The following is a 27,259-nucleotide window of genomic DNA, read 5'->3' as shown; positions in this document are numbered from 1 at the left end:
ATAGAGTAAAGATGTCATGAGCTGATAGGAAAGGAAAAGGGTTAAAAAACAAACACTGACAGAGTTCAATGAAAGCTTATATCTGTAACATTGTAACCGTCATTATGTGCCAGCTGTTCGTGTTTGTCTTAAAAAAGTTCTTTGTTTACAAATACAACTCCTCTTTTTGTTTTATATTACTGCCTGGATCACTTGAATATTGGGGGAGTGATGAGTTACAAATAATATCGGAACCGATATTGAACTGGTCACGCCCAGCAAGATCTATTGGACACACACTCTGCACATTTGTTGTACTGCTCTTATTTTAGGGCAGTTCCCTCATGGGCTGTCAGTATCTTAAAGAGGGTTACAAAAGGCAGGTAAGGTGGGACAGTCAGCTCCAATGTGGGGAGAATTGAACTAGGGGAGCGGATCTCATTTTCCTCATCTGGGTTTTTAAGAGGGCTCCTTTCCTTGTTCCTCCTATCAGCAGTCCAAAGAAGCACAGTTCTACTGAGGAGAGAAAGTAGATGAAGGGCAGCACCTGCAAGGCTGGTGACAGGGATGTGAAAAAAGTTGGTACAGCCAGACAATGCTTCTGTGCAGGAGTCTGTTTTACAGACTCCTCTTTCCATTAGGCCTGTATCTCCAGCAAGATTAACACTCCATAAATGTGCAAATGTTCCCACCCTGCATGTGTACACCGAACATATGGAGGGGCGAATTGAGTTGCATCCACTGAGTACTGGCCCTCTACCAGAAAGATCTGAGTGTAGTGAAGTGGAAAGTGGAGTCCCCCAAGGATCAGTACTGGGACCTGTGCTTTTTACCCTGTTCATAAATGATCTAGAATTAAGGGTGAGCAGTGAGGTGACCACATTTGCTGATGATACTATATCATTCAGGGTTGTTAAAACAAAAAGGTATTGTGAAGAGCTCCAAAAAGGACCTTTCCAGAGTGAGTGAATGGGTTGTAAAATAGCAAATGCAATTAAATGTAAACAAGTGTAAAGTTATGCATATTGCGGCTAAAAATCTTAATTTCACACATACTTTCATGGGGTCTGAAGTGGCGGTAACTGACCAGGAATGAGAGCTTGGGGTCGTAGTGGATAGCTTGATGAAGACATTGACCCAGTGTGTGGCAGCTGTGAAAAAGGCAAATTCCATGCTAGGGATCATTAGGAAATGTATTGAAAATAAAACTGGTGGTATCATAATACCATTGTGCAAATCTATGGTGCGGCCACATTTGGAATACAGTGTACAATTCTGGTCACCTCACTACAAAAAGACTATTGTAGAGCTGGAAAAGGTTCAAACAAGAGCAACCAGAATGATCAAGGGGATGGAGCAACTCCCCTATGAGGAAAGGTAGCAACATTTGGGGCTTTTTAATTTAGAGGAAAGGTGAGTCAGAGGAGACATGATAGAAGTGTATAAAATTATGCATGACATCGGAAAAGTGAATAGAGAAAAGTTTTTTCCTTCTCTCATAACGCTAGAACTCATGGACATTCAATGAAACTAAATGCTGGAAGATTCGGGACAGATAAAAGAAAGTACTTCTTCATGCAGCACACAGTTAAACTATGGAATTTGCTCCCACAAGAGGCAGTGATGGCCTCTAAAAAAAGATTAGACAAATTCATGGAGGATAAGGTCATAAAGGGCTACTAGCCATGATAGCTATGCTCTGCCACTATAGTCAGAGGCGGTATGCTTCTGAAAACCAGTTGCCAGAAGCCGCAGGAGGTGAGAGTGTTCTTATACTCAGGTCTTGCTTGCGGGTTTCCCATGGGCCTCTTCTTGGCCACTTTGAGAACAGGATGCTGGATGAGATGGGCCACTGGCCTGATCCAGCAGGCTCTTCTTATGTTCTCAGTGTCTAGATAAGTAGGTACCCCATTCATACCTTCCAGCAATTGCCCCAAAGGTCAGTCAGCAGGGCTGGTGGGCACCCCAATGTCAGGAGTGAGGCTGGAGGACATCGTTCCAGCCAGCACTCCACACTTTCAGGAAATGCATGGAGGATGGAGGGAAGCGTGTTGAGAGTCCTTATGTCAGTACCCCAAATGACTCGTTTCCTTTATACAAACCTTTTAACTCAACAAGACTTAGGAGATTCATTCAAGAGGTCAGTTGTAAGCAAACACAAGGAAATGTTTTAGTGACATTAAGCAGTTAAATATTAGTCATCTCTCTTTCTGTAGGAAGGCTACCTACTTTGATAATTCCTTCATTTCTTCTTCATAAACTTTCTTCCTTTCAGACAATTCTTCTGGCAAGTAACGAATTATTAATTCTTCAGTAAGGACAGTTTTCTTGTAAGTTCGGCTTGCCAAAAACTATAAATGAGAGAGTTGAAGAATTTAGGTTGTGTGTCAATGGCTCAGGGATAAAATTTAGTGATGAAGTTAGCATGGTTGGCCAAACCCTTCCATACTTTAAAAGCAAGGGTGAAGGACCTTGGCCCTCCAACTCCCATCGTCCTTGAACATTAGCCATGCTGACTGGAGCTACAGTCCAATATCATCTGGAGAGCCACAGGCTCCCCATCCCTGCCTTAAAATGTGAAGGGTAGGAGAAAGAGTACATGCAAAGTACACATGGTCAGCACAATTCTGTGTGGCATTTCACTGTCTGGATACAGCAGTGAAGGACTAGCCCTGGTTTTAAATGACCAGGACAGGTACCTGGGATACTGAAATAGGGAGAGGGGGAGCCACTCATTACTACTTCTGAAGATGATGCCAATATGAAGAACTGGACTCAGACCATTACAGAAAAACTGTGATTCAAAAGAATTTCAAACCACTTCCCTTTTTTGTGGCCAATAGCTTAAAAAGACACTGGAGATATGCATTAACAAGTGGGGAACCTGCAAAGAAAGTGGGAATTTTTTTCTTCCTCTACTAATGCCCCCCCTCCTGTTTTCTGGCTCTGTGGTCAACCATTGGAACCATTCTACTTAAGCCAGGAAATGCGCATCTCAAACAGTAGGGCTGAGGCAGGTCCCTGCAAGCTGAGCTTCACGTAGCCAGTTCCAGAAGCAGCTGACACCTTTGCTTAAGCTTGGTGCAGCAGCCATTTGTGGATCTGAGGCTTAGAAGGCCCATGGCAGTCCAGTGCCTTCAATGGTGTAGGGGGTCAGGGGTGCATACATGAGCTAGCTCTTTCCTTTGTGCCCCCATCCCTAAAAAAGGCTAACCTCATTAATCTCCTGAGCTGAAAGCACTGAAGACCCTGCATAACCTGCAGGGTAACAAAATGTGGAGGTTGCCCTCCTTTGGTCTCCAAAGCCCCCTCCCCCGAACTTATGCTGAAGGAAAGTACATGAAAGACTTCTTGCTTCCTTTCAGCCCAATTTCTATTCCCAGCTGGCTGAAGGCTTTTGCCAGTGCATGTTGGCAAAGCGCGTGACCAGTCCTCCGTTATCCCACAGTTTTGGGTGGAGGTAGCGGGTATTTCACCCCCACCCCATGATTTTGTTCCATACCTTGGGGGCCTTTACCATTGGAAAACACATCCTCTTGTACTGCCGTTTGCTTATTTTGCAGCCCAGTGCATCTACAAACAGCATACACCCAGTTTTACTAACAGTAAGTTTACCCAACCAAGAGGCTTTCATCTAAGCAGCTAGCGGGAGGAGGTGGGAGACTTACTTCAGAGAGCTTTTCCTTACAAAGTGGGCAGTGTGGATTATGGTCCAGACAACGTTCAAGGCATTTCAGGCAGAATGTATGTCCACAAGGAGTAGTGACAGGTTCATAGAATAACCTGAACAAGAAAGTGTGAGCGTTATTTAAAAAATGGCTACTTTGTACTTCCATCCAAAACAGAACTCCAGATTTTTATGTGTATGTAACTGCATGAGAGATACAAATAATCGCTCCCAAAACATCAGTGGCAGTAACTCACAGGCACATTCAACTGCACAGTTACCCCATTTTTATTGAGGCAAGTAATTTCACAAGTTATGTGACTGAGAGCACCACATAAGTTCATTTTTAAGAACTGTCTTTGAGCACATCTATGCAGCACGTATTCCAGGGGAAGCCAATATGGTGCCCTCCTGAGATTTTTGGACTGCAACTCCCATCTTCCATGACCACTAGCCATGCTGGCTAGAGCTGATGTGAGCTGGCAGTCCATGAACATCTGAAGGGCACAATGTTGGCTATCCTGTAAGTTCCTCAGATCACCATTTTATGAAAGTAAAGTTACACTGATGCACTGAATATATGATACAAAGGCAGCGAGGAACCCACAGGTCTAATCAGGCACGCCAATCCTCCGCATTTGGCTTGCAAGGCAGTTTCGGCCAAGCTACACCCGTCTGCCCATCACTTGATTTCATATCATGTCCAGTGTGGGACCCGCTCCTGTGCAACTGCAGGCTTGAATTCAGTGCCTTACTTGCCAACAGCAGTGTAACAGGTTATCAGACACACTTGAGAACTTTTGACACCTCCAAAGAATATGTGATCCCTGCCAAAATCAGTGTTACAGGCAAGGTGCCAAATTCAAGCAACACCAAAGGAAAAGCTGTGGCTGCAACAGAACAATCTGGAGCACTCTCCCAATGTTCCTTTGCAGCTTTACCTTCGGTACTTACTCTGTTGCACTGCTTTCAGCATCAGATACATTTGGGAGCTCCGGATATCTATATAATTAAATAACTTGGTTTACATAAGATAGGATCTCTCTCCCCCATCTGCCCCCACTTTAAAATGCTATACAATGTTTTCCAAACAATACTTAGTCTATTTCTGTCATATTGCTCATATACCTCATACAAAGGGAACACTCAAAATCAGATGCATCCACAAGGCTTGCAGGCATCACTGTTAAGGGAAGGAAAGTGGGATTTCCACACGTAGCATCTCCATCTTAAAAAGAAACACATTCCAAATCAGCAAGGGTACCAATTTACTGAAGGGCCGCATTATTCAGTTTAAAACAGTAATACTTTCAATTGCTTAGGTTCATCCAACATTAAGAGCTTTTGACTAAACCAACAATTCACACAAAAATGATGCATTGCTGGAGAACTAAATTTAAAGTATAATAAGCTATAGTAGGCACTGACAACTGATGGCCCACAGGGAGAACATAGTAAGCAAGCCAACAGCTGCCCAGGGGCACAGATTTTCCTATCATTTTGATATTAAGGCATGGCAGCACCAGAAATGATTTATTTCAATCTCTTGGACCTGCTGTCTCCATTTCTGAGAACTAGATGATTAATTAATTTTTCAAATCTGAAACTGCTAAATCATGTAAGTGAATAAAAGCTGCCCCAGAACAAACATTATGCAGTTGGGTAACTTAATGAATCCAATGAAGTGGATTCTAGCCCATGAAAGGTTATGTTATAATTAGTTAGTCTTTGATATGCCACAAGAGTTTGTTGTTTTTGCTGCAAAAGAGTAATACTGCTACCCTTCTGTAAGTTGTATCAAAACTGCTCTCCAGAGAAGGAACATGGGCCTGGCAATGAACCTGCACATTCTGCCCAGTTTATTACTTACTGTATTACACAGAATGATTATAACCTTTTTATTCTTCCTACATATATATCACAAAATGTCAAATACAAATTCAAAAGCTGCAATACATCATAATGTCATCACTCTATATAACAAGAGCATTCTTTTCTTCCACAAAGCTTTGTATATTGTACAAACTTGAATATTTTAATTTGTTCTTCTTATAACAGAAATTGCTGGGCTGCTCTTAATGAAGTATGTTCTACCAATAAAAAGCAAAGAAGTGAATTTCCTTCAAAACAAAATGAAAGAAATTAAACCACAGGCAGGGTAAAGTCCTCATTCAGGAACACACCTTTTCTAGGAATTTTGCTAGGGACTTCCAAACTCTGTAAATCCCCCACATCACTAGAAAACTTTCTTTTTAAGCTTGCACCAGGTAGACTGGAGAGGACTGTTCCCAAAGTTTTTTTGTTATCTTCAAAACAGAAATCCAGTATATGATGAGAAACAGGAGAATCAGTACTTCGATACACATCAGCCTCTTGGAACAGGTTTTTAGTTAACTTCAAGATGGCCTCCTGCAACAGATACAAAATATGGCTCAGATTTCTTTTCTGCAATAGCATCTCTAAGTCAGGAACAGTTTCACAGCATGACCTATGCGACTACTGCTTATAGCATCTCCTTACCCCAGTTACATAAAATTGGAACTATGTGGATCATTCTCCATGTCAATGGAACAGCTGCTCATGCAGACTCTATCTGTATAATTATTGGAACCCAGCAGAGGTCTGGCTTGCATCTCAAGACTGCAAGCTTTCCCAGTATGCTTTCAATGAAATACACAAACTTTACCATTGCAAGTTTTAGTGTACAATTACTTTTTCTTTTGTTTTCATCCCATTAGTAAGATACATCCTTTGAGCTAACATGTTATTAGCTTTACTGATCTAGAAGCAAGCTGGGAAACAATACTCTTCTGTACACTATGCTCCAAGCACTGGTGTAAAGTAGTATTCTAGACCATGGTAAATCAAGTCAGATATTGTGGTTAAATTCAGATTCTCCACTTTTATTTTTAAAGCATACATGTTCCACGTCTTACCTTTGAAGTCTCTGCAGCTGACCCACCTTCTCCAGAAGACAGTGCATTTATACTACTTAGAAATGCAGGTTTCAACCTTGTATAAGAGGTCCGATTACAAAAGGGTGGTGTTAGGGTATCGTGCACATTTTCAAATGCTGGGAAAAACATCTCGCACATTATCTAGACAAATAAAAAAACAAGTTTAGATATGCTGTTGCATTTATTCAGCTTATTGGTCTTGGGGATGAAACAATCTTACTCCATCCTCAAGTTTTAAATGGGTAACAAGCCCAGCTTGCTGGCATGAAATGCAAAACACTTGGTGGCACACTTTTGTGAGTGTGTGTGTGCACATGTGCAATATTGCTCTGTTATAAAAGAACAATAAAACAACCTCTAGGACCCCAATACCTCAAGGCATGCCTCTCCCCATATGAACTAGCTGGGACCCCGTGTTCAGCATTTGAGGCCCTTCTTTGTGAGCCTCCTCCGAGCGAGGCACGGAGGATGGTGACACAAAAACGGGCCTTCTCAGTGGTGGCCCTCCGCTTATGGAACATTTTCCCCAGAGAGGCACACCTGGCAACATCATTAGCTGTCTTTAGGTGAAAGGCAAAAACATAACTACTTCTCCCAGCCATTCAGCTCTTAATTTTTTGGAGAGCTGTTGACATTGTAGCCTCTTTTAGGGGATGGGTTGTTCCATCATCTTATCCATGTACTGTGCTTTTTAAAAAAAACTTTATTTGTGTTAGTTTTATATTGATTTTAATATTTTTATTGTATGTCACCTTGAGTTCATTTTTATGAAGACAAGCGACTAATAAATTTAATAAATTAAAATAATAATAATACTGTGTGTCACTTCTCAATCCCTCCTCCAGAATGCTAAAATCATGATATGAGTGCCAGGTTCCATTTTCCAAGTTCTTGTACTTGCCCCACTTACATACGTCAACAATCACCCTTTATTTTTTTAAAATTAAATAGTTTCTACAACGAGATTACACAATGAGATGACTGAAAATAGGGCAAGAGCTTAAGAGAAATTATAAGTGCATCCATTCTCATGCCCCCATTTGTTTCAGGAAAGTTAGATGCGTATGCTTTCCCAGCTCTCCCCTCTCATTTCCTATTATAAATTTCAGGTGCCTGTGGAGATCAGCTGCAAAGCTGTAGAGCAGAAACACATGTGCATGCTTCCCTAGCTTGATAAGCTCGTTAGTGGACATTCATAGATTGCATGTGGCTTTTGAAGACAGTGGCAGACTGCTAGGTTAGAATAATCTTCAACTAGCGGGCAAATCCACAAGCAACAATCCTTGTGGCTTCATTAGACGTTACCAGAGCTATAAATCCCTATGCTAATTATTGTGAGCTAATTAATGTGACAGTGAGAAACATCCTAATGGCAAACACACAATTTAGGGTTGAATTCAATACAGTGCTAAGGAGATTGGAATTATCTCCTCTGTTCTCTCCTTGCCGATTGTTCTGGGGGTTCTCTTGACCCTCAGGAGCAGATTGGGGGAGCAGGGAAGGAAGGGGGAAAGTCCCACTGCATCAGCGAAAATCCTTGCATGGCTTCTGCTAGCGCAACAAGTTAGTTGAATATGGCTCTTAACTTTTAACATCCAAACCATACATTCACATATTTGGCTATGAAGCTATTAGTCAAACATGAGAGAGACACAAAAATTTTCTGTACTAATCAGATGCAAACTCTGTACAATTAGTCTACCTTCTGGGCTTCCATCTTCATTGAGCTCCACTCAGGATTTAAGGCAACACAATAAAGAAACTCCTTCAATGCTTCTTCAATCCTTCCTAATCCAGAAAGAGCTTGCGCTTTCACATAATGGCCCTGCATGCATACACAGAAAAAACACTAAATGCATCTCAATTTACAAAACTGTGGGCTATAGTATTGTTTCATAGAAGCATTTCATTCTTTCACAATGGGTTAGGAAAGAAAAGGATATGAAAAATCAGACAAAATATTAGAGGATGCATGCCATAGTGTTTGACAACTAATTTAACCCTGGGGAAATCCACCCAAATCAAAAATTGTCAAATGGTTGTGAAACTTTGAAAAATCATGATAGCAAAATTCTGCATATACATAAACAGTAATTTCACCTCTGAGCTTCCATGTAGTGTTAGTGATCAAAATGTTCCACAATATATGAATCAAAAGAACTCAGACTGCTCAGGAATGTAAAGCCAGCATCCAGTTTTTCACTGGATCACACCTTCTTCTACTTGACCACACCTACATGCATCTTCTTGCCTGGCCTGACCAAAATTGCGGGATTGCCTTCATAATGTTCCATAGCCACATCCAAAACAAAAGCAGATGAAAGTCCCATGTGCCAATGCATACTTATGAGAGGTGGGGAAGTCAGAATAATGCTGAGAACTTAAGCAGTAATGGCTAATATATAGGTTTAGACCTTGGACATAGTGATCTCATTCAGATGTCAAACTAAACTACAATTTAGCATTGTATGAATGGGCCTTAGGTTCATGCAGTTCTCCAATACAGCCATGAGGAGATCATAAGCTTTAACTTCTGCTTTAGCTAACCATACTTTAGCATTATGCTCAAATCTACACAAACTGTGATCATCTTAACTGTGGTTTACTGAAACAATCCAACTTCAAATTGTGATTTGTGGAAGCTGATTTGTAACAATACACCACAGTTAAAATTATCTGCACTTTCTCAGGAATCAGACATAGTGCTAAACTGTGGTTAGTTAAAAGAAAAGCAAAAGCTTCCAATCTGCTCCTTGTGGCCGTACCAGATGAGAGAGGATACAGCATGAGCCCATTCACATAACACTAAAGCAGGGGTAGCCATTGTGGCACCCTCCAGATATTATTGAACTACAACTCCCACCATCCCCGATAATTGACTACTGATGGTCACTGGAGTACAACATCCGGAAGGCATATCCCTGTGTTAAACCATAGTTTAGTGTTACATCCAAACAAGGCTTCTGTGTATGTTTTGGCAGAAGCTTCCATACAAGCTTCATTTTTCAGGCATATCTTGTATTAGAAACAATTTGCAGTGTCCTCATATGCAAACAAAATCAAATGTATACCACACCACACCTACATTCCCACGCTTTTTGGCAGCTTTGCAAATAACATACCTTAGGCCAATGGGGTTTATTTCGGCAGAGTGCTTCTGCATCATAAAGAGCTTGTTGATAATTCTTCATAGCTGTACAAAGTTCTGCCCGCCGTGCTATTACCAAACATTTACAGGAAGCTGAAACACAAGAAATATACAAAAGAATATCTAAATGAAATTAGTAGTTATGTTTGAAATGAGTGGTTAATGAAATGTTGATTAATAAAATGGAAGTTAATGTATTGCTCTTTTGTAACTGAAAAATCTTCAAATAAAGTAGCTTAAACAAAAAAGTACACATTACTTTTAAAGCCCAATGAATTAATAGAAACAATAAGCAAAATTAAACTGTCTAGTATTAATAAATATTGTATTTTATTTTTATACAGGCACAATCAAATCCTACAATCTGTTTTTTATTACAGTATTGTTTTCTTTTTAAGAATATGATGGCTGAGACACAGAACTCTGCTAAAAAGCTGCATTATATTTTTAGGACTGTCTAGCTATTTGCCAGGCAGCTTTAAAAAGGGTGTGTGGCAAATCTGAGAACACTGTGACATCAAGTTCTGTAAAAATTTAAAAAATATGAGAATGCTTGAACTTCAGTTTCCAGTAGCTGGCAAGCTTATTAAAGGGCATATCAGTTAATGGTTCACAATTACTGAAGACCAAAGGTCTTACTCTGCAGAAATAGGAATACTAGAAGCAATATGTTAACATGATTCTTGACTGCTTTATCCAGATTCCAGGCCATCAGTCAAGTACTGCTTTTCATACTTTATGACTATTATTATTTCTGAATTATATAATTTAGATTTCCAACACAGTTTAGTATAACAATTATTTTGATAAAGTTTTTTAAAAACCAATATCCGTAATTGATCTTTTGACACTGGAAAAAATGTTATAGTTAAGTTATATTCTTGCTTATCCAGGCTGCAATGAAAAATGCCGAAGTATACAAAATAAGAGTTAGATAGCACCAAACTTCTTTCTGTATGCTGCGGGCAGCCACTTCCACCAAATGACTCCACCCATAACTACATTATGACGTTACATCACGCTAAAGTGGAGGAAGGGGTGACAAAGGAGATAATGCACCACTACCACAGCACAGCTTCAAACCTGGATCCACAGGTTCTTTAAAAAATCCTGAAGCAGATTTTGCATCCATTTGTGAGGAAGAGAAGACAAATGTTGTTTTTAAGTCTTCAAAGTGTACCATGTGCTAGTTTTTCTGTAAACAGGTAGAACAATTGCTTTACTTAATTTTACATCAAGGAATTGTGTGGTTGAAGACTCATCAGCCCAAAGGTATTCAGTCCTCTAACTTGAATACTGTGCTACTGGTCAGAGTGCTCAAAGCAGAGCATGTCTATCTAAAAACAGTATCAACTGCCTGAAGCTGGAACAGAACAGAAGAGACCAAAGCCTTTTTCTATCACTGCTATGTACCGCTGTAAGCTCACTGAAGTATCCAGGCTTCAAGGCAACTTGAATGGGGTGGCCTTGTCAAGCAACCACTAAATGTGGAGCCCCGTAGTGCACTTGTATCTTTTCACAGACAAGCATGACACACATGCTTTCTGAAGACATTCACTGTCCTTTCAACTAACTGAAGTAGCCAACATACCCTCTCCTGTTTTTGTGTTAATCACACTTATCCTTATGAGACTCAATGACACTTCTAGACTGTTGCTATTCTGCGGGTGGATTCAATTGCATCCAAGAAAATGTGTGTGGTGTGTGTGTGTGTGTGTGTGTGTGTGTATGAACGTAATTGTGATTAACAAAACAGAGGTTTTTATTGTATTAACAAAACATTTCAGCTTCCGCCTTCATCTGCTGCTAACACACAAATGCTGTTACCAAGGTGGCAGCTATAGAGCTTTGAGGATGGAATGCTCAGAGGGGCTTCAGGAATTATAGAAAAATGCACTGGAGAGTGTGGAACAACTGCTTGGCACAATGTGGTATAGCCTCTCCACAAACAAATCAGGGTGAATGCTCAATAAACAGCCAACATCATATATCCTGCTTGCAAACTTTGTGCAAACGAATCAGGATGAATGCTCAATAAAAAGATTGTCTGGAAGTGATCTGAAGATAAAACCAGATTCAGCTGTGAATACTATCCTGCCCCTCTGCTTCCTCTCAAATATATAAAAACATTTACAGCAGGGCCCCGCTTTTTGGAGTTCTACTAATAACGGCACTTGTTCTGCTTTTACGGCGTTTTTTGGGCGTTGGGTGCCATTTTATTGTTCTGCTTTTCAGTGGGGCTCTGGAACATAACCCGCCGTATGAGTGGGGCCCTACGGTACTTGAGTCTTTATTGTCCTGAATTAAGCAACAAGACACAAGTTAACAATCAGGGCTAAGTCTTTACACCACAGGCCCACTACAGCAAGACTCTACTCATCATCTCTCTTTAAACCTTATCCTCTCTCTTCCAAACTCACAGCTCCTGTTTGCTTCCCACTACTCTGAATACAGTTCCCAGTACATTTGCTTGTTATCCCGGCTTGTTAGGGGGAAGTAAACCACAATCCTAGGTTCGGACATAACACTAAGCTATTCCGTTCCTGTTTTGTTCACCTACTCATAGAACAGGAGTGAAATAGGAATGACTAGTGTTTGAGTGCAGCTCATATACAGGTAACCCTTATGTGTAAACCCAGCTGCTAAGACTATTTAACAACTAGTTTTGTTGGAGAACAATTTTCTGGGGAAGGGAGATCATTAGGCCAAGATTGTAATCTGTGCCCCTAAAGTGGATCACCAGCAAATTGCTGCAGCTTCTGCTTTTCTCATAATCCTTGGTTGGTAGCAGGTGTAATAGGCACTACTTCTGTTGTTCATCTTTACATTAGGGTGATGATGATGGACTGCCTTCAAGTCAATCCCGACTTATGGTGACCCTGTGAATAGGGTTTTCATGGTAAGCAGTATTCAGAGGTGGTTTACTATTGCCTTCCATTAGGATAGCATCATTTAAAAAACAAATGTGCAGCTCGTCTTCCATAGTTAACTGTGTTTTCTAAAGATCCATCTCTTGTCATGTTACCATTCCCTTTACATTTTTGACAGCGCAACAGAAATTCATACAATTTTTATCTATCCAAATTCTGTGAACAAAGGTGTACTGAGAGGCAACTAAGTAAGCTTGTGACTATACTGTTATAGTTCCTAATGAAAAGCTAGACAGAAGAAACAGATGCAGAAGATTGAATGATACTACTGATAATAAAAAAAATAAATCTTATAAAGTTTTGGAATCACCTGATAGTCTTTTACGTTTCTAGCATTTAACTCATACCCTTCAACAGACAGACCATATAAGCACTCTAACAGTTTAATCTTATGCATTTCTATTTAGATGCAAGTCTCACTGCTGAGCTCAATAGGACTTACTGCCAGCTAAGGGCACAATCCAACTCACCTTTCCGCTGGGCTGGGGTGAGGGGGATGCCATGGAGTGCCGGCTGCGATTGGCTTTGCTGGCAGCAGCCCTCTACCACGGCAGAGATGTGACTCCGCGAGGAGCCTGCCAGGTAAGGCCAGCCCGGTGGACAGAGGGCTGGTGAAGGCTGGCAGAAGCCCCCAAAATGGGGGGTTCCAGGGGAGGAGCCATGAGGGGGACTTATGCAAGATCCTCCTCGCATTCAGACCCCTCTGCCAGGTCCCAACCCCCTGCAAACACAATTAATTTTAAATATGCCCCATTGTGGCTTACAGGAAGCGCTTACTCCCCAGGAGACCTGTTTGTGGGAGCTGGCACTTCCCAGCCAGCTCATGCATACGGCTCCCAACAGAGCCAGCATTCAGCTGGGCTGGTGGCTCCCAAGAGGGAGGAGGATCCCACGGAGCTTTCCACCAGTTTCTCCTCAGCAGGCTTCCCAGCAGTTGGATTGCTCTGTAAATGTGTGTGGCAGGGCTGGCTGACTTGTGGCCCTCCAGATGTTGCTGGACTACAATACCCATTATCCCTGACTATTGGCCGTGCTGGCCAGGGCCATCTGTGGGGCCACTGGGTAGCCACCCCAATGTGTTAAGATTTCAGGCTGCAGGTTCTACATTCTATGTTAATATCCTCCTCAAAGTAGCAATTCTAAACCACAATCTTGCAGCAGTTTCTACCAGTACTACATAGACTAGTTGATTTCTGATATTTTTATGTTGTTTTAAAGGAGAAAAATCAGCTGCTTTTTCCTCCATGCATTTTACAGTAAAGAAGGGAGAATCAGAAAAGTATTATTTGGCTAATTTCTTTGGGGGAGTCTTGCAACTCTGGTTCAACAAGGGTCACACTTCAGTAAGGAGTGACATCATGTTTTCAGCATATTCTTTAACATGACTTACAGAACACACCGTCTACCAAAGTTTACAAGGAACATATGTTTTACCAAGACGAACTGCAAGACAGACATGGACATTTAGATATTTTAAAGCACAACTTAAAAACATGTTAGTGCAAGCACCAAGGAGTGCTTAGAGACAGGCTGGGACTACGCATAACATGCAGTTGCATCCATCTTTCTCCAAATGCGTTTCTTTAACTTTAAAGGAGCCTTAGGTTTAAATGGAGGAACAAATGGGGGACAATCTGTTTAATCTTTCCCTCAAACACTCCCCAAGCTGTTTTTTCCCCACTATAGGGGAAAAATGCATATCTTTCCTGCCAGGCTGAAATCACCAAGAGGACATTTTCAGCAGAAAAAAACAGCTGAAGTGGGAAAGGTTTAATCTACCACTGAAACCAAGAATCTGTGAAAGCCCCTTTGAGTTAAAAGATCCACACAACTTCATGCCATGTGTTATTTAAATTATAACTACACAATCATTTAGTTATCATATCTACACAATATGCTTACCAAATTGAAAACTTGCAAGGCATACAAATCAAAATAGATTTGGATTGCTTCAAGACAACCCATTTACTGATTTGTCTGATTTCATTTGTTTGATTTTATTTGTTTGCAGGGAGGTTATATGACATGGCATCAAGCAACTGTTATCTCACACTTCCCAGTGCATTTTCCCCATCACTTTCCTTACCATAAAAAAAAGTTTTGATTTTTGGAAGTGGGTTTCTTGTACAAGGATGCCAATTCCACTTTAATTTTGCAATCTGAATTTGTAGGTATGCAACTGAGTCCCACCTGCAAAACTGCAACAGTCTGGTGACAGTCGCCTAAGTTGTTTGATATTAGATTAGATCTGGGTATCACTCAATGAATTTATTTTTTAGAAGTGGGAAGAGCTCAAGCAATCATCCCAATCATAACTGTAAATCAAGTTCAAGGATCAGGTTAGTTCAATAGCCTAATGCACAAATTCCTTGACATTCTTGCACATCTATTTTGCAGACCTTTGTTAAACAAGAATGGTGATTTCTCCTTAATCATGACTGCAGATCAGGAACCACTTTCAAAGCTACAGGGACAATTTGCATGCAAGAGATTCTGGTTTAACCGGACATAAAAAAAGTATACACTAATATGCCAGAGTAGCCATAGACTTGAACACTCAAGATGATTTGACTCACGAAATTATTTAGGTATGTCTAAAGTAAAATCCCATCTTATTCTGCACAGATCTTTATGATGTGCTGCCTGTTTCATAAAATGCTGTGCAAAGATTGTATCCTGGATGGAACAGGATTGTTCCTAAGCACTCTTGTCAGCAGAACTCAGTGCTGGGCTTGCAGAAAATATTTACTGGAATAGCAAAAGGAGACTGCTGAGACGCTGGCAGAACAAGAAAGAAAGTTGGGCAAAGGTGGATATGGTGGGTAGGGATAGAATCCGCAGCCACTGAGGATTTGCTGCCAATCTGCTGTGTCTGCCCCACCACCACTGAGGAGGAGGAGGCAGGAGGGGATGGACACCTCCCCCTGCCATGAACAATACAGCAGAGGCCACGGCAACAACCTCCCCAGCAGGGCCAGACCACAGAGGAGGAAGAGGAACTGGAACACACCACAGAGCAAGCAACAGGCTGCAAACTGGGATAAGCAAATAATCTGCTTAACTCCAACCTCCCCATGACTGGAATTCAGCAGATTTTGATCCGATTCTGCTCAGGAAGGCTGCTGATAAGGCCTCCGCTCTATCGTTCGCCCCAGAGGGCCCTTCTCCATTGTGCAGGGGTGGGCAGCACAGGGCAGAATGGCAGCTAATCCATCGTAGGCAGATTCCATCCCTAATGGTGGGGAAGAAGCAGAAAAATAATATTCCTATGCTAATTCTGGGACCCAACACTTTTATTTATTTATTTATTATTTGATTTATATCTCACCCTTCCTCCCAGCAGGAGCCCAGGGTGGCAAACAAAAGCACTAAAAACACTTTAAAACACCATAAAAAAGACTTTAAAATATATTAAAACAAAACATCTTCACAAACATTTTTAAAAGCTTTAAAAACATCTTAAAATAGGTTTAAAAACATATTTTTTAAAAAGTTTACAAACATATTAAAAAGCAATTCCAACACAGATGCACACTGGGATAAGGTCCCAATTTAAAAGGCTTGTTGAAAGAGGAAGGTCTTCAGTAGGCACTGGAAAGATAACAGAGATGGTGCCTGTCTAATATTTAAGAGTAGGGAATTCCACAGGGTAGGTGCCACCACACTAAATGTCTGTTCCTTTTGTTGTACAGAATGGACTTCCTGATAAGATGGTATCTGCAGGAGGCCCTCACCTGCAGAATGCAGTGATCGACTGAGTATATAAGATGGTCTTTCAGGTATTCTGGTTCCAAGCTGTACAGGGATTTGTACAACAAAACTAGAACCTTGAACTTGGCCCGGTAGCTAACGGGCAGCCAGTGCAATTCTTTCAGCAGCAGGGTGACATGTTGGCTATACCCTGCCCCAGTGAGCAGTCTCGCTGCCGCATTTTGCACCAGTTGCAGCTTCCAGACCAACCTCAAGGGCAGCCCCACATAGAGGACATTACAGTAATCCAGCCTGCAGGTTACCAGTGCATGGACAACAGTAGTCAGGCTATCCCGGTCCACAAACGGCTGCAGCTGGCTTACCAGCCAAAGCTGGTAAAAGGCACTCCTAGCTACTGAGGCCACCTGGGCCTCTAGCGACAAAGATGGATCCAGGAGCAACTCCAGACTTTCGACCTGCTCTTTCAGAGGAGTAAAACCCCATCCAAAGCAGGCAATTGACCAATTATCTGAACTCAGGAACCACCAACCCACAGCATCTCCATCTTGTTAGGATTCAGACTCAATTTTTTGGTCCTCATCCAGCCCACCACTGGTACCCTGCAGCACCGCACAGCACAACTGTCTGGGAGCCAAAAGACGATCACCCAATGCTATTCTCTGAAAACGACCTTGGAGATAGGATCAGAACTACTGTAAAACAGTGCCTCCGATACCAATCTCATCAAGTCGGCCCAGAAGGATACCACGATCAATGGTATCAAAAGCCACTGAGAGATCAAGTAAGAATAACATGGTTGCACTCCCCCTGTCCTTCTCCCGATAAAGGTCATCCATTAGGGTGACCAAGGTCAATTCAGTCCCAGAACCAGGCCTGAGCCCAGACTGGAATGGGTCAAGAGAATCTGTTTCATTCAAGAGTACTTGTAACTGCTGAGCCATAAGCCTCTCAATTACCTTCCCTGTTTGCAACCAGTCGGTAATTGTCGCAAACCAATGGGTCCAGGGTGGGCTTTTTCAGGCAGGGTCAAATCATGGGCAGCTGGAACCACTCCCTCCCACAATGATGCGTTGACTACTTCCTGGGTCCACTTGCTCAACCCTCCTTGGCAAGCCTTCATAAGTCAAGAAGGGCAAGGGTCAAGAGGACACGTTGCTGGCCGCATCATCACAAGCACCTTGTCTACGTCATCAGGCCACATCAGTTCCCAAGAAGTTGCAGCAGATGTTGCACTGGAAAGCTCATTAAGGACTACAGCAGATGTGGATGGAGCATCAAGATTTCTACAGAGAAGAGCAACTTTACTCTCAAAGTGCCTTGCAAGCAATTCACAGTGGGCCTCTGAAGGGTCTAAAACTCCATTTCCTGGAGCTGATGTCAACAGAACCCTGACAATATGGAAAAGCTCCACTGGATGGCTACTTGAGGATGCAATGGTGGCAGAGAAGTGGGCCTTCTTCGCTGCCTTACCAACACACAGTAGGAATGATTATGATGTTTTACTTGTGCCTGATCAACCTCACAGTATGTCTTTCGCCATTTGCGCTCTAGCCATCGTCCAGCCTGTTTCATTGCCCTTAGCGCACTAACAATGACAAAATACTAGGCCAGGGGTGACCAACCTTTTTGGAACAGTGGACACCTTTCAAATTTCAAAAGAGTGCAATGGGCACCAGTCACAAAATGGCTGCCATCAGGAGCATGGCATAACACAACATGTTGTTGTGAGACAAAATTAGAGAAAGTACAGTCATTGCTGCTTTCCCCTCCACCTTGAACAACCTCATAGTCAGTTACGTCCTGCTGGTCCTGATTGTGGAAATAACAGCTGCTAAAGGCACAAGAACCCCTTTCCCCAATGCCAACCCTAAACCAAAGCCTAGGTTTCCATCCTGTGCTCACTTTACTTAGGAGTAAGCCCATTAAACACAAAGACTTGCTTTTTTAAGTATACATGTACAAACACTGTACTGTAAGTTAAACTATACAGTGCATTCTTAATGAGTGCCTGGACATCAGCTCCTGCACAGCAGGAGACATGCCTAAGCTTCTTTGCAAAGTTTTCACAATTTGTATTTGTCACTTGAGAATTCTTTAACCTCCACCCACACTTATTGTACTGTAGTATTTTCAGAAAGTAACTTCTATGAAGGACCTGATCTCGGGAACAGGAAAGATGCGTTCTTGTTGCTTGGAAAAAAGGAATGGCAAACTATGGAGATTCCAATAAAATAAAAATAGAAGCAGGAAAAGTGACTAAAGGGGAGGGGGAAAGAGAAGCTCTTTAGCACGACAGGGATTGCTGTTGCCTGGTGTCCAAACAACTCACTTATCAGTTACAGCTCTGACCAGGCCAGGGCTGCCCACAGACAGGTAGAAAGGATCTAGTTCTGGGCCACCAGAGGGCCCAGACCCTTAGGTTTCATTTTTTAAAAGAAGTAAGTTTCAAGATCTGAACAGGGTGGTTCATGACAGACGCTCTTGGAGGGCACTGATTCATAGGGTCGCTATAAGTCGTAATTGACTTGAAGGCACACAACAACAACAAGAAGTTTCTAAATGCTCTGGAACAAAAGTTATACACCAAAATGTGAACCGCCCCCCCTTACTGTTAAATGAGATAGCCGGATACTCCAATCCCTGTCCTTTCAGGTTTTCAGGTTAACTGAAGTTGTAGCTGTGATTAATAAGGATTTGTTGAACACCAGGCAATAGCTAGAAACCCTTGCAAGTGCTGAGAAGAGCTGCCTTTTCCTGTTTGTCTCTGTGTATTTGTTAATGGTGTTTGCGTGCACATCATGTGAGCTGAGTAAGCTTATAGCTTTCAGCAACAGCAGCACACATGTGCCTGCCCACTCTTCTCTCTGTGTGCACATCAAGCAGAAGGTCCAGAAAATCAAAGACACAGGACAGTAGGATCTTGATAAGCATGAACAGTAAACAATTTCAGTGATAATAAAAGTGTACATAGAATTTTTAAAAATTATTTGAAAAAAGCATATGACATTTTATCTTATCAAATAATGTTTGAATAGAAATAAGTGTACATGCATCTTATAGTGCAAGTACAATGTATTATAGTTTTCTAAATATAAGGAGTCATATAAATTTAAATTTTCCTGGGCTGCTGAACCTGTTTTGAAAACCTTCCTAACACGAGGCTTTAATCCTATACTCACTTTTCTGGGAGTTAAGCTTCAATGTTAATCCCACATACCTGGGAGTAGACCCCACTGAATTCAGTAGGACTTCCTTTTGAGTAGACATTGTTAGGACTGTGCTGTAAATCAATGAGACTTTGGAGTGAACATAGCAAAGGATTGTGTTGTAAATCTTTCTCTTCCCCTCCAAGCTGATTTAGGCAGGACTACCTTAGGTGTCACTGCTGTTAGATGTTAGGAAATGAATACTGATTTTTTAAAAAATGTTCTGCAATGACCAACTGGTTTTGACAATAACATATTATATGGGGCGTACACAGTACATCTCCAGCCACGCACGCACGCGGGTGTGCGTAGTCTCTACTCTACCCAGAGTAGACCCAACAACCCTGTGAGGCAAAATAGGCTGAGAGCTGGTTCAATTAAGCGGCACAATTTTTTTTAGTTGCTCCAGTATGTTTAATGTCATTTAAAGTTTTAGTGTTGTTTAGACAGTGAAAAAAGTGGATAATAGAAAAATCCACTCATTTGAAATGTGCCCCTGCCTGTGGGCACCACTAAAGGCCTTCATGGGCATCAATGGCACTCATTGGTGTCGGGTGGCCGTCCCCTACACTAGGCCTACAAAAGAAGTGGCCCAAGTGGAAATGGAACACTGATCTCAGTTTATTCAAGGAGGAAAACATAGTTCAATGGAAGAGCAAATGTTTTGCATGCAGACGTCCCAAGTCCAAGCCCTGGCATCTCTAGTCAAACAAGATCACATAGCAGGTGAAGGTAATGACTTCTCTGCCTGTTCATCTATCAAAAACCTGCCACTACTGTTGTGATGTTGACTTTACCACTGCTTGACTAGAGAATCATGACTTCTTTTTCTTTTGTTGGCTCTGGAATAGAGAATACAGCTGATGTATTGGGACTACAGGATTTTATTGTGAGTTTCTAGAATAAGAAGAATTCCTTCAAAGTAAGGAATGTTATCACATTTTAAGGGTATCTTTGTTTAAGAGTTCTATTTAATTCCCTTTACTACAACGTACTAAGAAAACTAGATTTAAGCACCAATAAAACTGGTGAAAGACTTATTCAGAGAATGGTATTAAATATTAATGCAGAACAGAGTAAGTAAATTTAACCTCTCATTTTTATTGCCTTAGGCCTTAAAAAGTACTGCATTTATTTCTAAAATATTGCCAACATTGAATAATCTTCAACTCCACTGCAAATATTCATAATTATAAAAAAATTACAAAAGACGTATCAGTTTATACATTGCAAGGCACATTAAAGTACATCTAAGAATGAATTTAGTCTACTCAAGGCTGGCACCAGGCATGTCTGGGCCCTTGGGCACCAGCCTGCCCCAGGCCTGTGGCACCCGTCTGCATGCCCCACCTACCTCTCCCGTTGCTTCATGTCAATTCCCTGCATGCTGCACGTGCATGGTTGCCATCGACCAAGGGACTGATGCCCCCCATTTTGGTTGATGGCAGGCATGTGCACTACACTACACGTGCATATGCCTGCCATCAACCAAGATGGTGGCAGGGGCATCATCTCCTTAGGGAACCCTCCGCCACCATCTTGGTTGATGGTAGGTGTGTGCGCACAGTGCACACAGCATTCACAGCAACAGGAAAGGTAGGTGGAGTGTGTGGATGGGCATTGCGGGCCTGCGTGGTCTGTACAGGGGGGCCCTGGGAGCTCCCTTGCTGCGATCTGCGGCAGCTGCTGCCACAGATCATGGAATGGGAGCACTACCATCCCACCCTAAGGAGGGGCTCTCTGGCACTGGCCTGAGTCTGCTGTAGAAGGAATGCAAAGAAAAACATCACTGCAGTACTTTCATTATTTACATTTAAATTTATACGCTGCTTTCCCAATATATAATTCTCAAAGCAGCTTACAATGAGATCATTAAAAATATAAATGATGATGTAACATTTGGGATGGAGCAAAAAAAAATTAAAGCGGGGTGCTTGACCATGTCAACCCCCCACTTGAATTCTTGCAGGAAGAATTAAAGTGAGCGCAGCCTGCTGCAAGCAAGCTTTCCACCATGATTCTGCTTGCACCCCTAATTCCCTTCCCTCTTTCCCCTCCTCCCAAAGAAGTGAGGAAAACTACTCAGCTTGGTGAAGGAGACTGAATGACCAGATGGTGGAGGGCTCCCTTGACGATGGAAGAGGCCTAACAATCTCCTTCCTGGCATAGGAACGCTACTAGTTGTCTTTTTCATCCATGGAATCACAGAGTTTGAGCAAAAATTCCCCACTATTCCCAGAAGAAAAAGAAGCTAGCAATGTCCCTACACTGCCAGCGTCTTTTCCTTAAGCCAGAAAAAACATGGTAGGCATCTCCCATTACGGGAGCCCTCACTGCGTGTTATTGCAGTCCCCTTTCCCAAGGTGAGTTTTCCCACCTGGGCTGGGGCAGAATAGCAAGCTATTACTAGCAGGATGGGGAGTGAAGAAATCACACCCTTTGAGTGTTCAGGCATTCAACAGATACCCCTGAAGGGCCTGATTCTTGGGGGAAAGGATGAGCACCAGGCTACTTGTGCACCCCATAATAAAAATATTTTTTTTAAAATAAAAAAGAATGATTATACATATTTCTAAGATTACAGCAGCTTGCCCAAGAATAAACTCCAGGAGGTCGAGAGTCCTGAGAGGATTTTGTTTTAAAAAAACAACCACCTAAACATTTCAGAGACAATGGCTTTTATATGCGTTCAACGACCCCAGATGGAAGCTGAGCTACCACACTTCAAACCAGTTGGAGCTTGCAAACTTTTTCAAGGGTAGCTTCAAGGGAACTGCATTACAGTAGCCCATGTGTGTTGTTACAAGAACATGCCAGACAGTGACCACTGCTATCTAGTTCCCTAGTATTTTGAAAGTGATGCAGCTGATGTACCAGTCAAAGTTGGAAGACCACATTATTGGCAGGGACTATCACCTGGGCATCCAGAATAGCAACAGATCCAAGAGCACTTCTTAGATGCACGTTTGCTTCTTGCAGGGGGGGGGGGGGTTGACAGTGAATTCCGACAACCATTTAGAAAAGGCACTCCTATATATCAACAAGCCTACCCACCATCAGCAAACCCATGTCATCTGACTGAATTACATTTTTTCCACCCTCATCCAGTCCATTACTAATCTCGTTCAAGGAGGACCCTGCTACACTGGATATAGGAAATCCCTGGAAAACCTCACCAACTAGTTTCACATGGGTCTTAAAATGCACAGGAGATAAGGTAGAACCTGAGGAACTGCACAGGATTATATGGAAGTAGCTTCCTAGCACCACCTTCAGGAACTGCATTGCATGGTATGAACAGTAACACTGCAAAAGAGCGGCTTCTCCTACCATCCCCAGCCAACAGTCCAGAAGGACCATCACTGCCAATAATATCAAAAGCAATCAGCTTTGCCCACTCAAGCAGGTAGTAATCCATCCATGACAAAGGGGTATTCAATGGCTCCCCAACTGTAGATAATCCCATCGCATCCAGTACAGAAAAAAAAATCAGATCCAGAGTGTTAATCACTACAAATGTTGGGCATGACACACACTGAGGCTGCATGTACACCATATTTAAAGCACCTTCTACCTCCTCGCCAACTAATCCTGGGAACTGTAATTTACCTCTCACAGAGCTACAATTCCCGCACTCTTAAACTACAGTTTCCAGGATTCTTGGAGGGGCGTGTGCTTTAAATGTATGTTTTAAATGTATGGAAGTAGAGCAAAGCCTGTGTTGCCATGGAGACCCTAGATTTCCCGAGAGATACCTGTTAAGGAGGCCTTGGATGAAAATAGGAGTCTTCCCGCACAAGCACACAGACCTGGGAGTTCTTAACACCATACCCAGCAAAGTTCTGCCAGCTTAGTCAGGGAGACCAGGAGGTGATCAGTATGCCAAGAAAACCTCTATTCTACCCCAACTAGTAATCCCATTTCTTGGAATTGGTTTACTGTGCTTCCCCTCTTATTGAATGTCTTTTGTAACCGGAAAAATTCAATAGTTTACTAATATATAAATAGAACCAGGTAACCAGTTGTATTTCCTTCACCTGCAGTATTTACTTGTGGTTAAGCTACATTAGAAGCCCTTTAATTGTATATTGCATACTTGTGCTTTGCTGTAACATGAGAAAGCTCATCTAGGAACAAACAGTCATTCTAAAGCCACTATCAAAGTTCATTCTGTGTAGTCCATTCCTGTCTATACTACATTAACCTTTTACTCTGTTACACAAACAATTCCATCATTATTTTTATCAACTGCTGAACAGTCAACTAAATGTTATAAAGAAAAAAAGATAAAAGACAAACAGTGTCCTGCTGGAGTCGTTACAATCAAATATTCACAAAACAAAGGTAAGAGTAGAGTAGTAGAACAGGTTCATGCCCAGAAACTGCAAACTATAAAAAGCAAACCATCACACATGTCCTATATCTGCCAAATAGACATGTGGACATGATTTGTTTGCCCAGAAATAACTTATTTAACGAAGCATAGGAAACGTTCAAGAAATACATGAGGAAATGGACGACCTTCTATGTCAGGAAGATAAACATTTTCACCTGGAGCATGCTGAACTCGTGTCAAGGTTTTGGGATAAATCACTCTAGTTTTCACAGAAACATGACTTACAGGGCCATAGCTCAGTGGCAGAGCTATGCAGAAGGTCCCAAGTTCAATCCCCAATGGTATCTCCAGGTAGGGCTGGAAGAAGCTTCTGCCTGAAACCCAGGAAGGCCGCTGCCTGTCAGTGTAGACAATACTGAGCTAGATGGACCAATGGGTCTGACTCAATATAAGGCAACTTCTTATGTTCCTACGTTGGTAGTAGATTCTTCAAGTGTGGAATCTATTTTACATTTAAATCAACTGTCAAACTCCTACTTACCTTTAATACATGATGGTTGAGCTATATGCCTACAATAATTTTAAAAAACCCAACACAAAAATATTACACCGCTTTATAAAGATGAGACCTACCGACAGTTTCTAGGTAACCATAACTCCCACTGCATGATATTCTTCTGTGCACGTGTACTAACTGGAACAGCGGATTTCAGAGAGCAAATATGATGCCTCCAAAAAGGAGCGGGATGATCAGTTCTTTTTCTAAAGGTTGTGTCAACTCAATCTGAACACCAAACATATTTGTCTGCTGCTCAGTCACGTTTAGTCAGTATAACGATATATTTTAATCTTTGATTATCAATTCTTTTTAAATAAAATTCAGCAGGCTCCTGGGTTTTTATTTTTTTGGAGGAGGAAGGAGAGACAGGAGTCACAGCACTGGTATAAAAATAAATGATATTTTGTTCAAAGCGGATTGATCCTATCAGTTGGACAAGAAGCACTTAAAACAACATCCGTATGTGTCATGGCCCCATCAGAGGACTCATCAGACGAGGATGACTCAGGAGTAACAGCAGCAGACCCAGAAGCAGCAGACCCAGAAGGAGAAATGGAGGAAACTCCTGAGAACCCAGCTCCTTCTCCCCCTCAGCTGCAGAGCACCCCAGACACAGCTGAAGCCCTTCAGCCAGACGCAGACAGTGAACAGGATACTCCCCCCTCACCTGCAGAACGTAGACAACAGAAGGTCAGGCAGAAGAGGGGCAGGCCTGTCCACTTAAGGCCAAAACGCTGATGGCTCACACCTGCTGACAAACCTGCTCCTTAAAAGTCAAACCTTGGCTTCAGCTTGTTGCTGACTACAACGTCAGGCATGACCACTGTGTGTCTTCCTATCCCCTGAACCTTGACTTGGACTGATCTCTCGACAAACTAGACCCGGACCTTCACTGACGTCTCTTCTGGATTTCTGGCTTGGCACGTAAGCTTTGAACGGCCTCTGCCCTTATCTTGCTTCCTCCTTGCTAGCCTGGCAGATTTATAGCCAAGCTGCCGGCTGAGGATTTACGGCCTGGCAATTACCAAGGAATCTCCAGCCCTGCCTGCACCCCCACTGACACTGCTGTCTCAGTGAAGAGCTGACAGTATGTCTGCCTTAAAAAGTTTACTACTGCCTGACCTAGGTCAGTGAATGATAGTAGTCCAAAAGACATGTGGGACATCTTTCCATTGCCACATGAACACTGTTTACATACACTTTATCAAGGCAAGCTAGGAAAGAAAAACAAACTTATATAAGCACTTCCAGTTTCCAGGTTATATTTTAACAGAGCCTTTAGGCAAAAAGCTAACAAACCCTCTTTTCTTTTTTACCCTTCTTCTGTTTTCTTGTGAAAAAAGAAAAACAGAAAGTGAGGATAGCTATACAAAATTACTGTGAAACAAATGGCTTACTCCAGATGATAGAATATTGGATCCCTGCCCAGTCATGAAGCAGCACAAACCATTCACAAGAATGGGGTAGTGGAACAAATAGAGATACATTTTTTCAACCTTTGGTTTTCAGGTGTGCCACGGAAGTGTCTGACCCAACAAGGTGCCAAAACACAAGGCACCAGCTACGGATTGGAGAAGAGGACTCAGCCCCATTATCCAAACACAGGAAGTTGCACTGTACCCAGTCAAATTATTTGCCCAGCTAGTACTATCTACTCTATCAGCACCTCTCCAGGGGTTCTGGCAGAGAAGTCTCTCCCATCACAAACTCCTTGATCCCTTTAATGTGAAATAGGAGGGATTGAACCCAAGGCCTTCTGCATGCAAAACATGTGCTCTACCACTTAGCTATGCTGCCTTCACCAAAAGGTTCCAGGTGGTTAATTCTTGTACCTGCAGTTGCGGTTTGGTAGAGGAGAAGGAAAGCATTCACTGAATATTATATACTGAGGTTGTTTTACTTAAAATTCCTTTTTGATTAACAGAGATTTATCTTGCATGCTAAAGGGCAGTCAAGTGTCTATATACAGAATATAAGATGAAGCCACATTGATTCATATTTCACCTCTGCCTTTTAAACAATTCATTCACAATAGCAGTACTCGCCTATCTCAATGCAGTATGGAAGACTTACGGAAACTGCCATTCTGGATCAAAAGCAAAATATCAAAGTATCAAGTTCCCCATAGCAAACAATGATATCGTACTGTGTCCACAAAGCATGTTACTGACTAATCTCTGTCCGCCAACATTTGGCTTAAAAGAAAAAATCCTAAGGGTTTCCGTTTTGAAAAAAGTAAAACAGGAATATCAATATTATGCAGTAACTGCTGAAGTTTTTTAAAAACCTTTCTAGATATAGAATGAATAGCTTGGAATGATTATTAACTTTGATACCTGCATTAACTGAAAATAATGGAGTATGATATCCCACCTTTCTACTATTGTATTTAAAGAGACTAACAAATGACTAAAAATCCATACAAAGTAACATAGTATCGAGCAAACCCTCCACCACTCTAAGCTAACTAAAACATACGTTCATATGAGACTATTAAGATATGAAAAGTGGCAAAGTAGCAGAACTTTTCCCCTATCTGCAAGGGTGATAAAAATGGAAATGGACTGCCTTCAAGTGGATCCCAATTTATGGCGACCCTATAAACAGGGTTTTCATGGCAAGCGGTATTCAGAGGGGGTTTACCATTGTCTCCCTCTGAGGCTGAGAGGCAGCGACTGGCCCATGGTCACCCAGTGAGCTTCGTGGCTGTGTGGGGATTCGAATCCTGGTCTCCCAGGTCGTAGTCCAGCACCTTAACCCCGTATT

The 27,259-nt window shown here is 42.0% G+C and overlaps 1 protein-coding gene across 2 annotated transcripts in view; it reads right to left on the bottom strand.

Moving 5' to 3' along the window:
- The window catches only part of LONRF2 (LON peptidase N-terminal domain and ring finger 2), a 60,105-nt gene that overhangs the window by 11,840 nt on the left and 21,006 nt on the right, over window positions 1-27,259 (bottom strand). For both annotated transcript variants that reach the window (XM_061626861.1, XM_061626862.1), the window contains 7 exons: window positions 9,726-9,844; window positions 8,306-8,428; window positions 6,583-6,744; window positions 5,830-6,055; window positions 4,775-4,874; window positions 3,648-3,762; window positions 2,209-2,330 (listed from right to left, as the gene is read on the bottom strand). In XM_061626861.1, the coding sequence (XP_061482845.1) occupies window positions 2,209-2,330; window positions 3,648-3,762; window positions 4,775-4,874; window positions 5,830-6,055; window positions 6,583-6,744; window positions 8,306-8,428; window positions 9,726-9,844 (967 nt within the window). The remainder of the gene's footprint in view (window positions 1-2,208; window positions 2,331-3,647; window positions 3,763-4,774; window positions 4,875-5,829; window positions 6,056-6,582; window positions 6,745-8,305; window positions 8,429-9,725; window positions 9,845-27,259) is intronic.

Source organism: Rhineura floridana, chromosome 5, assembly GCF_030035675.1.
Source record: "Rhineura floridana isolate rRhiFlo1 chromosome 5, rRhiFlo1.hap2, whole genome shotgun sequence".
NCBI lineage: Eukaryota > Metazoa > Chordata > Lepidosauria > Squamata > Rhineuridae > Rhineura > Rhineura floridana.
The sequence above is the reverse complement of the archived record's forward strand: the minus strand, read 5'-3'. Positions and strand labels throughout refer to the sequence as shown.